The 13,847-nt window shown below is 31.1% G+C and overlaps 1 protein-coding gene across 1 annotated transcript; it reads right to left on the bottom strand.

Annotated features, from left to right (window-relative positions):
- Positions 1–2,611: 2,611 nt before the first annotated feature.
- Positions 2,612–2,815, bottom strand: K441DRAFT_579140 (uncharacterized protein; the record flags this gene model as incomplete). Its single annotated transcript, XM_067644321.1, has 1 exon — positions 2,612–2,815. A coding segment is annotated over one exon (204 nt), but the record flags the coding sequence as incomplete, so codon positions are not given.
- Between the last annotated feature and the right edge of the window lie 11,032 nt (positions 2,816–13,847).

Below are 13,847 nucleotides of genomic sequence, written 5' to 3'. Positions count from 1 at the left end.
AAAGTATAGCTACTATATAAAAATTTTAAGAGTTAACAACTAAGTAAGAAATTAGACTACGTTAGACTAGGACCTTTTAAAATTAAGTAAAGGATTTTACTAGTTACATTTAAGTTAAACCTACTAGCTAAAATAAAGATTTACCCTATATAGTATATTGTAATGCTAGAGCTAGTATACAGAAATATTAAGCCACTAGTTTATAAAGCAGATACGTATAGAGGATAAGAAGAAGATGAATAGTAAGTTTTAAAGATTATTAGCTATAAGGATATTAATAATAAAATATAGTATAAGGTAAAGTAGATAGGCTATAATAAGACTACCTAGGAGCTACTAGAGAATTTAAAAAACGCTATAGGAAAGGTATAGGAGTATTAAAAGAAATTAGGTCAGGTAGTATTAATAAAGAAGGATTATTAAAAAATAAGTTACCTAAGGGGGACCTAAGAAGAGCAGTTACTAAGCTACTTAAATCTATTTCCTTCTTAGCTAGAAGAGAATCCGTTCTTTTATTACTAAGTTTCTATAGACCCTATTCTATTAGTTTCTGCTCCTTAGAATAAACCTTCTTATAAACCTTCTTAAGATAGATTAACTAAGTAGACGCTATAAGATAAGACTTAAGGGCCCGTTACTAAGTATTAGTAGCCTTCCGTTCTACGTTATAAGAATAGCGTAACTCTGCTAGAGTAATAGATAGTTTATTATCTAGCTGCGTAGCAGTAGATTAAACATAAGACCCTAAGATAAATTAATTAAGGAACTAGATAACTACTAAGGGTAATAAGTTATATATATTTAGCATTAGAAATAGAGCGAACGTCGCAAGACAAATAAATATTTGCTTTAGTGTACTTTAAGTAAAAGGACGGTTATTGCAAGAATGGACTTGCTAACGTAATATAAACTAACCCCTTTTTTAAATAATAAGAATACGGAGATAGTATAATCTTACTAAGAGATAATATTATAGCAATAGTGTAAGCACGACGGACAGTTAAAGATGAGGAAATTGCTTTAGGTATAATAAGTAATAATATTAACTAAATTAATTAGACGGACATTATACCTCTAGTAAATAACTTAGAGATATTAGGAATCTTTAAGGACGAAGATAGAAAGGAGGGAGATGGTATTACGGACGCTTTAAGCACGATATTATAACTACTTAGGGAAGAGTTAGAAGAATCTAGTTAGTTAATATAAGCACGGTCTAAGATAGAGCCGATAGAGCTATATAATAAGGAATGGTAGCTAAGGTTATATAATGTAATTTATATAATCTATATAATCTATATAATCCGTTATAAAGCAAATAGAGTATATATTTATTATATATAAGAAGGATTTTATAGGAGTACGGTTATATATTTAAGGACCCTTAGTCCCTACCTAGATAGTTCCTTCCTTATAGTAATTCTTAGAATACAATTAAAGTTAATCTATTGGGCAACTACTCCACTAGTTGTTATTACGTTGTTAACTTTAGTTTATATCACCTATATACCTAGCCTAATAACGAGCCTACTGTAGTTCCTACTATAAGGTTCCATTACATATACTTATATTAAACTATATTTTTATAGTATTAATTTTAACACTATCCTATTTTTAAAATATATTTTAGTATTATTATAGCGTATATAATCTCTTCCTCACTTCCTATTATTAAATATTTTAAATATTAACCACCACCTTAAAACCTTCCAAGACGTCTATAAATATTTATTAAATATACTGCGAGAGTACGGCAAATAAGATGTGCTACTATATATCTTTCCCTAAAAAGTATATATATAACTATATAGTTAACTACAAGATTTAGGACTATTGCCTAAATATACTAAATAGCGAAACTCCTTACTTAGACTTAAAGCCGATAAAGGGTAGAAACGGAGTAATTATGCAATTAGGTAGTTTCTTAGTAAAAAGGAATTGCCCTAACTACACCTAATAGTATATTTAACGTTAAGTGTACTTATTAACGTGCTAATCTCCAAACCTATAAGACTGCCGCGAGTAACCTAAATGCCAATATTGTAAAGGCTAATGCTGCTATTTTGGAGGGGTTGAAGGATTTAGGAGTGATTTAACGGCTCTCTAAACTTGTTATTAGTATTAAAGTTTTTAGCGAAAATAATATACCTTTAAATTTTTCTATGACTTTATCTGCACTATGGTAATTTCCTTCTTAGTAGTTTATAATAATATAGCTTATAAGACCTAAGTGTTCCGTGTTAAAGAATTAATAGCTTTTAAATAACTCTTTAATCTCTTTATTAGTCTAACTATTAAAAGGAGTTTGGCCACTTGCCACTTTATATAGGGTGGATTTAAGGGCGAAGATATCTACCTATACCGATAGTAGCTCTTTAGGGTATTAATAATTATAAGCTACGGTAATAAGGAGAGCAGAGCTATCTAAAAATAAGCTACTAAAGTTGGCGACTTTTATATGCAAATCTTGGTCTAAGAGAATATTATAGCATTGCAGGTCCCTATAGATTACGCCGTTTAAATAGATAAAAGTAACCGTATCCGCAATTTCTTGTCCCTATTAAAGCTGCTGTTTTAAAGTAATATTGTCCTTATAATCCCGAAGATAAGCTTAGAGATTATAATTACTTATAAACTTAAGCCGAATACCAGCGTTATAACGCCCTCGATATTGTAAAAGCCCCGCATTACCGCTATATTTGTTAAAGCGCTCGTATATAGCTCTTTTAATAAGAATTACATCGTCGTTTTTAAAGTGAGGGATCTTGATAACACTCCCTAATAAGGCGTTTAGATAGACAAAGCTAAAATTTCCCTAGTTTACCAAATTATCTCTTATACAGCCCTTTAGCTATCTGATTTACATTTCTAAGGGTTCTTAAACCGCGGTGTTATATAAAAGACGTTAGGTAAAACATAGATTAAGTAGAGTTGTACGGTCATTTATTACTAAGGGGCAGCTTATTAGAACTGGAGTTGTTTTAGGTTCTTAGCCATATTCTAGTAAAGTGCTTCGCTATATTAATACCGTTAGATTATATAATAAGGAATTGACTTTATAGTTAAGTCTCCTATATTTGTAGCTAATTTATATTAACTCGCACCTAAAACAGCATTATATATTTATTAGTTCTTTCTAAGTTTAATCTATTAACGCCTTTATTAATATTTACGAGACCCTATTGTAGAGAGTGGGCTCTATCTTCTATATATTAGTCTCCCCGCAATTTTAAGGGTTTATAAAGTATAGACTAGGGTTATACAACTTTTTAAAGTGTAATTTGCTTATTTCTAAGCTATGGCTTACAGCCCTATACGCGTGTTATTAATTAAACGTTTAGAGTTAGTATAACGTACACTATAAGCGAGCGGTCCACCCAAGCGAGCGGTCTACCTCAAAACTCACTAAAAATCGTAAAAATCGTACCTTAATATCTTAACAACCACTTAATAATAAATTTTAATAATTTAGGTTTAGGCTTTTATATATACTTTATAGCTTCTATTAAAGTTATATAGTAAATAGTTTAGTAGTTTTTAAAATAAAGTGATTTAGGGGCTAAACCGGGGCTAAATTGGGGCTAAATTGATCTATCTTAAAAACCACTAAACTATTACCTATATAACTTTAATAGAAGCTATAAAGTATATATAAAAGCCTAAATCTAAATTATTAGAATTTATTATAAAGTGGTTGTTAAGATATTAAGGTACGATTTTTACGATTTTTGGTGAGTTTTGAGGTAGACCGCTCGCTTATAGTATACGTTAGAAAATTTAAGGTTTGCTAAGGATATTAGAACTCTCGCAGCTTTCTACTCCTTAATTACTACCTAATACGGCCTTAAAAATCTAAGGATTTAGAAACTAGGGCGGCTAAAAATGGATATGCCTAAAAATAGGCTATTCTTTAGGGTCTGGCTCGGTCCCTAACTCCGCGCCATCCTTTACTCGCTTTACTATTGTTTATTCCCTCCTATTACTATTACTATAGTAAGCTAATATAAACCAAGCTAGTTAAGTATTAGTATAAGGAGTACCTTCTAGCGTTCCTAAATTATACTATATACTAGCAGATTATAGGAAAGTTTCTTATATAAAGTAACATTAAATAAGAAAGTGCTATTACTCTTATAGCCATATGTTCCTTTACTAATATTTTTTATAAAAGAGTATTGTATCTAAATTTAAACTAAGCTTAGCTAATAATACGTATTATTACTCTAAAATGGGCTGGCTGCTAGTGTTTAGTGTTTCGCTTATAGGTTTTACACTATTTTTTTCTAAAGCTATAGCTAATGCATTTAAGCTTTCTAGTACTAAAAATGCTATTTAGTATAAATAATAAAGGTAAATTACTATAGATAAATGCTAGGTATATCTTAAATCAATTTACCTTAAAAGCCTACCGCCCTATAAATAATACTAAAGTGTAAGTTATTAGCGACTTAGTTAATTAAGGTATAAGTATAGCAGGAAGGACGCATGCAAGCCTATATAATTGGATTTTTTATTAACGAGGATCTAAAGCTAGAAAAAGGAAAGGAGAAAAATAGTAGTGCCGCTTAAAGTTTTATACAAACCACTAGTTACGTAACTATAGCTATTTACCACTTTCTACCGCTGTAATCTGCTGTTTTCTGCTAGTACCGTAATATAAATGTCTATTTATCGTTTACTAGTTTTTTATTCTTAAGCTTTTTAGACTTATTTAAAAGCTAGGCGTACTATAAAGACTATATAGATATATTCCCTATATAAATATAAATTACAATAATTGTAACTTTTGTAGTTATAAACTAATGCCTACCTTAAGCGGTGTACACGTTAATTAGCGTAGTAGTAAACTTAAACCACAAATTAACTAAGCCAGGGCTGTCTTTTTAATTAGTGCTCTACTCCGCTTATATAATTCTAACTACTTATAGGAATAGGTTTCTAAGTAGCTATATATAATTGTGTCGCTAAGCTAACTATAGCTAGAATATTCCTAATGTTCCTATAATAAATAGAAGCACTACTACCAGTAGAATCGGCACATTTTAAATTATATGTTAAACTATCTTTTTATCTTTACTGTTACTAAAAATCTAAGAATTCTTAAAAAAAGTAAAGGTAGTTAGGAGAATAATATATCTAGCTAGTATAAGCTATAAAAAAACCGATGCGAGAATATTATACTTTATTGCCGCTTTATTTACTTAGATAGATATAATTATATAGTTAGTGTATATAGAGGTATTATTATTAGTAGAGCCCTCTTTTTTTTTTAATTAAGGTGGTTTTAGGTGCTAGGCATATTTCTAAATCTAGATTAAGAACGATTAGCAGCTAATAGAGGGATACTTATACTGGCGGATTAAAGGGTAATCTAATTAATTTTAGGGTACCTGTCTTTAATAGCTAAAAGAATTGCTATTTCAGTTTAGACCCTATTTAGGCTTTAGTCTAAAACCTATTTAGGCCCTAGTTAAAATATAGAGAGTTATAATCTCTAGTTTAGGATCTATAGGCTTTTAGATATAAAAATGCTCCCTTTCTTAATCTTTAAGCATTTAAAAGCTTGTACTATTACTAAATATAATATACTATACTCTCTTCTAACTAATTCTGCTTGTACTAAAACTCTTCCAATAAAGAAAGGGTAATAATGTTATAGCTTAAATAAATGCCTCTAAACCGAAGCTTAAACAAATACTATATTATAAAAATACTAAGCTAAGGAGAAGGAAAAGGAGTTATTAGGACTGATGTAAATATATATAAATATATATAGAGCTAGCCACTAAAGCGCTAGTAGGGTGTGGCAGAATATAGTAGAATTTAATAGATAATATGCTATAGCGCCGTTATAAATAATATGCGTTTTATATAGTAGATACTTAATTTTAAGTTTTCCTATAGTATATAAGAGCTTAATATTTTATACTAAGTAATATTTAAATTCTAATAATATAGATTTAATAATATGCTTTATTAATGCTTATAACTTAATTCTATTTTTAAAGCATGCCTAATTCTATTTAATTTTTATAAAGTATAACTAAAAATAGACTAGAAACTAATTTAGACTCTAAACTTAGACCTATAAAAGATAAACAGGCGAGCTAATTTAATAAACGAGTTAAGAAAGATATAAATTTATCCCTTCCTTTAAGATAAAAAAATATGCTACTTATATTTAAGTTACTAACAAAGCTTTTTAGCGATATTATTAGCTTTTTGCTAATTAAGGATACTTATAGTATATTATTAAGTTATAGGGCTCTTTATAATAAAGGCTATAATACTTTCTAAAACAACTGCTTTTGCTTTATATTAGTGGATCTCCGTAAATTAGACAAATTAGAAGACTTTCTTACTAAGAAAAGGTCTTAATACCTCTAGACTATTTTACTTAACCTTAATGCTACCTCTTTAATAATAGACGTAATTAAGGAATTTTCTTTTTTAATTATAAAAGTTTTATAAGATACAAAGTGCAATATAATTATACTCTGTAAATCCCCTGATTACCATCTAAGAAGAATAATATCTATAAAGCTTTAGTGCTGCTTAGATAAGATATAGGCTATAAAAGGGCAGCGTCGGCCTCTTAAAATTCACCTAGAGAATACAATGTATTATGATTTTGCTAAGGAATATATGCGAGAAGCCCTAAAGAATATCTTAGCTTTTACTCTAAAGTTTAATTCTAATTTATTACGTCACGGTAATTTTAAGCCAACTATTCGGATTTGGGATTTACTACTATAATTACTAGATCTTAAGGAATTATCCTTAGATTTTAATTTTACTCTAAAGTATATACCTCGGTAGATTATAGATGAATTAAAGGTAATTAATCTTTACAGTCTTTAAAGTTTTAAGATATTTAGGTCTAGAAGGGACCGTATTAAGTTTCTTATAAATGCCTTATAATAACTTAAGCTTTCTTTAAGGGAACTTACTCTATAATATGTATTTTTTATAAAGAACTTATTTACAGATTTTATTTAGGACCTTAGGGAAAGTTTCTTATTAAATTATATTTGCTTTAAGGATATATATAGTTACTATTTTATTAAAGGTCCTATGGAATTTAGCAGATATAATACTTTTAGGGACTTGTCTATATTCTTTTCTAGCATTATTCTTAAATCGCTAGAATAGTCTTTCTCTTTAGCTGCGTAATATAAATAATTAAGTAACTAAAATATAAACAGAGAGTAAGTAAGAAGTAAAACTGTAATATAAAATATTTTTAGTAGAGCTAATATAACTAACTACCGAGGTTCGTATTACTTTATAACTTACTACCCGTTTCTTAACTCGTATATTATTGCTAATTATAAGCGCTATCTACTAAGGTAATCGTCGCTATTTTTTTTACTACCCTTTTTGTATATATATAGAGTCTTTAAAGCTATATTTAAGATTAAAGTCGCTTATTTAATTCCTACACTATAAAAGCTTATAGCTAAAATTAGGCTAGGAATTAATTTTAGCTTTAAGCTTACTTTTTATATAAACCTATAGGTAAAAGAAGCGCTCTAATTCTTTATACCCAGTTTAATACGGCTATAGCGGAACCCCGCAAGCGTATATCCAAATATTTAAGGCGTAGTCTACTATTAGCACTACTATTGCCCTAAACAGCTATCTTACAATTAAAGGGGATACTATTTAGAGCCTCTTTAGTGCTATAACTACGATAAGGCCCTTAGTAGCTGCTTTAATATATTACTTATACTAAAGCTCCGCATCTATAACTACTATATACCCTAATATAACTGTTTTTCCTTTAATTATAAATAGGGTAGTATTAGTCTGCTCCGCGTTTCTCATAAAGTGCACTAATATAGTCTTTTTACCTTTAAACGTTGCGCCGCTTCGTTTCTCCCAGTTTATTACTCTATTAATAATAACCTAAATGCCTTTATAGTTTGCTGCTGCTAATAGTCCTATAACCTATACTTTATCAATCTAATATAGATTAAAAAAAGGAAGATTTTATCTTATTTCAAGAGGCTCTAGAGCCTTACTATATATACTAGGTAGGTGGTAAAAGGCTAACGACAATGCTTACGACAATAGTTCGCCATTACCACCCGGTCGATATTGCCACTTAATTAATAAAAATTCTTAAAGAGGTCTTGCGGCCCTTTAGGCCTTCCTTAACGGAGCTTACTCTTAAAAAAGCTTTTTTTAAGACTAACTTTGTTTATTTAGCATATTAAAGAGGAATTTTCCTTAGCTATTCCCGGTAGATTCTATTTAATGGCTTTAGACCTATAAGTTTTAGATAGTTTATAGTAGTGAGTAAATACAACTATTAATAGTATAATTAATTGTATTTTAAAACTATATTAGAAAAAAATAAAGGTAAGCTGTCTATATTTAATACAATAGAGCTAGGGAATATATAATAGCTACTAATTTACTTAAAGCAAATATAGTCTAATTAGAAGTGTCTTTTAAAATGCTAAATAAAATTAGTAAAGCTTCTAATGCCATCTTTACTATTATCTCTACTGTTATCTCCGCTATTATCTCCCCCATAAAAGATAACGTGTTTAATAGTAAGTTTTCTAAAAGAAAACTTAAAGGGTTTTAAGACTGTTATAAAAAAGTAAGAAGAGGTAAAAAAATTAGAGAGTTTTAAACTTCGGATTTATACGCTTTTAATATTTTTTAGAATTAGCTTAATTATTTCTTAAGAGTTGTCTTCTTCTAAGTTAAAGGTAAGAGATAAGTTATAAAGATTTTTTAGAAGCGGTATTTTTTCTTTAATTACGTAAGATACCTCTATTAATAACTTATTAATAGTTAGGGTAAGCTCTTTAACACGGCTAAGGGCTTACAAGAATAGCTCGCCCCTCCCTATAAGGTCGTAAAGTTATAGGTTATATAGGAAAATTTTTAGAGCCATGTGTGAATTCCTAGTAGCTTTTTTAATTAAGTATAGGTAGAATAAAATATCTCTCTCTAGTTTATCGCCCTTATTAATTATTATAGTATTAAGCTTCTTTAATCTACTATATTAGATAGTTTTAGTAATAATAGAGTTAAAGTATCCGTTATATAGATAGGTTAGTCTGTTATCATTATCTAGTATGGCTGTATCGTAATATAAATAAATTGTATAAATGTAATAGGAGTATTTATACTTTAAGATTTTTTTTAAATCTCTATAGGCCTTTATAGGAGAGTTAAATTTAGATAAGGTAAAAGCAATTCTTCTAAAAGGCGTAAAGGTATAACTTATAAAATGTTTTAGAAGCTTATATTATATTATAGGTATTAATAGTAAATAAATTAGAAAAGATATTACTAAAGAGCTCTGCTAGCAGAGAGAAAATAGCGCTTAATATTGTTTTAGACTGACTTCTAGTTAAGTAGGAGGGTGTTTTATAGGCGAGATGGGAAATTAGTATACTATTTATAAGAAGAATCATTTATAGCTCTATTGCTATCTTTAAAAGTTATTAAACCAGTATATAATATAGATTGGTGTATAGAATATATTAGTATATAGGTGTAAACGGTATATAAAACGGTATAATTTTTAGACTGGTACGAAACTACTAGTCTTATATACTAGTATCCTTTTTTTATTAGTAGGTTTATAGTACTAGTCTTTATCCTTTTAATAACGTATTACTAATCTATGCTTTTTACTAGTAAACTCTTTATACTAGTTTAATCTAACACTAAAAATATACCAGTCTATTTTTTATACTAGTTATAACTAAGTAACTCCCTTTATACTAGTCTAAATCTAATACTAAAAATGTTACGGCACTGGCAGAAAGCGGCAGCTATGGTAGACGTTATGGTAGACGCAGGGCTTACGTGACTCTTACGTGACTAGGGATTGTATATAACTCCTCGGGTTGCTACTTGTCCTTTCCTTTCCTTTTCTCTAGCTTTAGATTCTCGTTTATGGACAATCCAATCGTATAGGCTTGCGCGACCCTTTTGCCGTGCTTATATCTTGATTAATTAAGTCGCTAATATTATCTAAAGCTCACTCTACTCTTTCTTCCTGAGAAGGAACTTAAATATATCTATAAGAACACAGAACAGGACCCTAAGGATATTAATAGGACTATAAGGACAGGACCTAAAAGAAAAGGATAGAACTCTAAGGAAAGAACCTATAAGATACACATAGACTAGAACCCCTGAAGAAATTACCCGGAATTACCTAATACCCCTACTACTATGCCACGAACTACAGCAGCAGGTAAAGCAGCTGTAGGACCCTTAAATACTTTAGACGAAGAAACAATTAACGTTTTAACCCCCTAGGCGGAGCTTACGGCTGCTAATGCCGAAATTAAACAACTGTAAGAGCTGCTTAAAGCCAGAGATACCCCTGTATCTAATAATGAGTTATTATTAGATAACTAAAGACTTGCTATAGTCCTTTAGGCCTTATCTTAGCGCCTTAGTGGACCTACTAAGGTTTATGCAGCACTGAGGCGGTTGGCAAAGGTCGTGGATTTCCTGCTACTTATAGACGGAACTAACCCTATATTTGATAATTGGAAGCTTTAATTACGGGATAAGCTTGAAGTTAATGTAGACCACTTCCCTAACGCCTGAGCTAGAATAGCTTACGTTTTTGGCTGTACTGGCGGAGACGCCTAGATGTATTTACGCCCGCAATATACTAAAGACTTAGCAAACCCCTTTATCTCTAAAGAAGAAATGATTAAACACTTATCTTCTATTTATAAAGACCCTTTTAAAGTATAGAACGCCTGCCTTGGCTATAAAAGCCTAAACATAAAAATAATGGAGACCTTTTTAGCCGTCTAAACCCGCTTTCTATACCTGGCTAAATAGGCCTAGATCCCCTAGGAAGACCTACTACTAGACCTCTTTAATAAGCTTACCCTAGACCTATAGCGGGCCGTATTACTAGTTTATACTACGGCATAGACGTTAAAGGAACTTACGGACTATTGCCTAGCTATTAACTAAGGCCTCTATTAAATTAAGGCACGCGCTAATTAGCTAAAAACTAAAAACCTTATAAACTAGGCCGTAAGTACTATAAGTATGGCCTATAGTGCCCCGGTATAATTAGCAACTCCTATAGTTAACCCAGCAGCTAGCCGCGTAGCTATCCCTACTACGGGCCTAGTATATACCCGGCCTATATACAGCGACCCCTATATATAGGCCCTTAGTGATTAAGGAGCTTGCTTCTTATACGGTTAAATAGGCCACCCTATAAGGAACTGCCTAATAAAGGCAAAGATAAATGAGGTTCTGTTAATTTAGGAGGATAGTACGGAGCCGGAAAAAGAGGAACTCTAGAGAAAGACTCCTCTCTAGGGTTAAAAGGGATTGATATATTACATATTAATCTGGGTTGGCTAGTTAGTAGAAGAAGCTATACTATCCCTTATACTTTATTTCGTAATAGATATTAAGTTTTAACCTCTGCTTTAGCTAACTTAGGAGTAAATGCTTTTACCTTAATTAATATAAAGTGCGTTATAAAACTGGCTGACTTTTTAAATGCACCCCTTAAAGAACTGCCTAAACCAGTCCCTATTCGCGGTTATAACGGATAGATAGGACTACCTATTACTATTATCTTATAGATCTACCTCCGTATTAATAGACGAAGGTAGTATAATATCCCCTTCCTTATTACGGACCTTGGAAGCTATGATATGATTTTAGGGAGAAAATGGCTAGCCTATTTAGGCTTATAGCTTAATATATAAAATAGGCAGCTTATTTGGCCCGAAACTATGCCCCTAACGCCTTCCTTTATAAAAGAGATTAGTATTATAATGGAAAACCTTATACGGCCGTAGATAAACACTGTTTACTAGGCTGATGCGACGCGTAGGGACTAGGCTTTTAAGAAGGATGTATAGCTTAATCCGCAACAGATCCGTATACTACGCCGCCCCCAGACTACTTATGTTACACTACCCGCACTAGAGACTTAGGAAGTCGGTAGTAGCCTAGCTAAGTCCCTAATGGAGAACTTAGGCCCTACGCAGCTATAAAGAAAGGCTAGGGATATTGGACGATATACTAAACTAATAGACCAGAAGGATAACTTGTGGAAAATGGAATGTAAGCTAAGGAAGACTATAAACCCTATACCGCAAAATACGGCCCGACAAATATCTATAAAGAAACCTATAGACCTCCCGCCAGTTAATATCTGCTACATTAGCGCTATAGAATTCTACTAAAACCTAGTTTAGCCTAATACTATTGCCTTTATAACTAGCTTATACGAAATTAATTAGATAATTAAAGAGAAAGAAGCCCTAGTTTAAGAGAAAGGCGAGCTTATAGACGAGGAGCTAGTAGAACAGAAACTGCCCCGTTAATACTAGAAATTTAAAGACACCTTCTCTAAAGTAGCGTCTAATATACTCCCGCCTTACCGACCGTACGACTATAAGATTAAAATTGAGCCGGATAAGGTGGTTACCCTTAGCTATAGCCCCCTCTGATAGCAATCTACTGCCGAATTATAGGCCATAAAGTAGTATCTTATTGATAACCTGGATAAGGGCTTTATTGAGCCTAGTTAAGCCCCTTTTAACTTACCTATTCTCTTTACTAAAAAGCTAAATAGAGGACTTTATTTCTGTATTAACTACCATAAGCTTAATAATTTAACCCTTAAAGACCGCTACCTACTACCTTTACTTAATAAGACTTTGGCCCAAATAAGTAGAGCTAAGATCTTTATAAAGCTTAATATCCGCTAGGCTTGGCACCTCCTTATAAGCTCCTCGGGCTTGCAGCCCTTTCCCTTATCGGTTTGTCTCTCTGTACTTAGGCTATTGCCTACCCTCATTACTATATCGTCCTCTTCCATCGACTCCCTATGTAACTCATGCTCGGCTTACCTACTCCCTATCATACACCCTAGCAATACTGCCTTATAATACTTCGTAAAGGATGCTATTAGTTAGAAGCTAAAAATTAGGTACTTGTAGTTATTAATACGTATAACCTTTAGAATGTAATCGCGTAATTAGGGATTACCCTTAATAAACTTATTAATAATCCTAAAGAAGTTCTACTAGAGCTAAAATTCCCTTCTAACTTCTATCTTAAATGTTTATATAGAAAATACTGTATCTAGGCTATAAAAGAGCTAAGGAGCCTTAAACCTATAGATAAATAGTAGATAGTTAATCTCTATTCTAATAGTAATTGTCCTATATTAGTATTATTCTTTATAGTTACTAACTATCTGTCTAGATCTTAGTTAAGAAGCAAGGAGGACTTTAATTAAAGAATATTTTAATTTTAAAAACTTTTCTAACGGAGAAATATATCTTAAAATTTAAGATTATAAATCCGAGAACAAGTTTATAAAAGTAGAGTAGTGGGCTTGCCTTAGTAAGTGTAAATAAGATATACTAAAGAGAGTAATTAAACATAAGCAATTTAGTGCGGTACTTAATTATCTTTAATTTATTTCTACCTTGCTAGAAGACCTTAAAATCGGTAAATAGTATAAGATTATAGCTATAAAAAGTGACGAGGTGAGTATTACTTAGCCCTTTTTTATATCTCTTAACCTTTAATAAGTAAGTTATATACTATCTTAAGTATATACAAACTACTTAGAGGAAAATTTTAAACAGAAATAAAGATTTAATGGCTAGATTAGATTAGATAGACGTATATTATCTTTAACTAAGAGCCCTAGGAGTTTCTTAGGAAGACTTTAGCTTTTTAGAGCGGCTAATGTGTAAATATCGGATCTTTTAATTAGTTAAAGATTAGTTTAAGCGATAGGATGTCTTAAAGAAGCTAAGCGAATTTAAATATCTAATTCCTTCCCTATATAGTTTTTAGCGCAACTT

Source organism: Cenococcum geophilum, assembly GCF_001692895.1.
Source record: "Cenococcum geophilum 1.58 unplaced genomic scaffold K441scaffold_47, whole genome shotgun sequence".
Lineage (NCBI taxonomy): Eukaryota > Fungi > Ascomycota > Dothideomycetes > Gloniales > Gloniaceae > Cenococcum > Cenococcum geophilum.
Note: the sequence above shows the minus strand (reverse complement) of the source record. Positions and strands in the feature narration are given on the sequence as shown.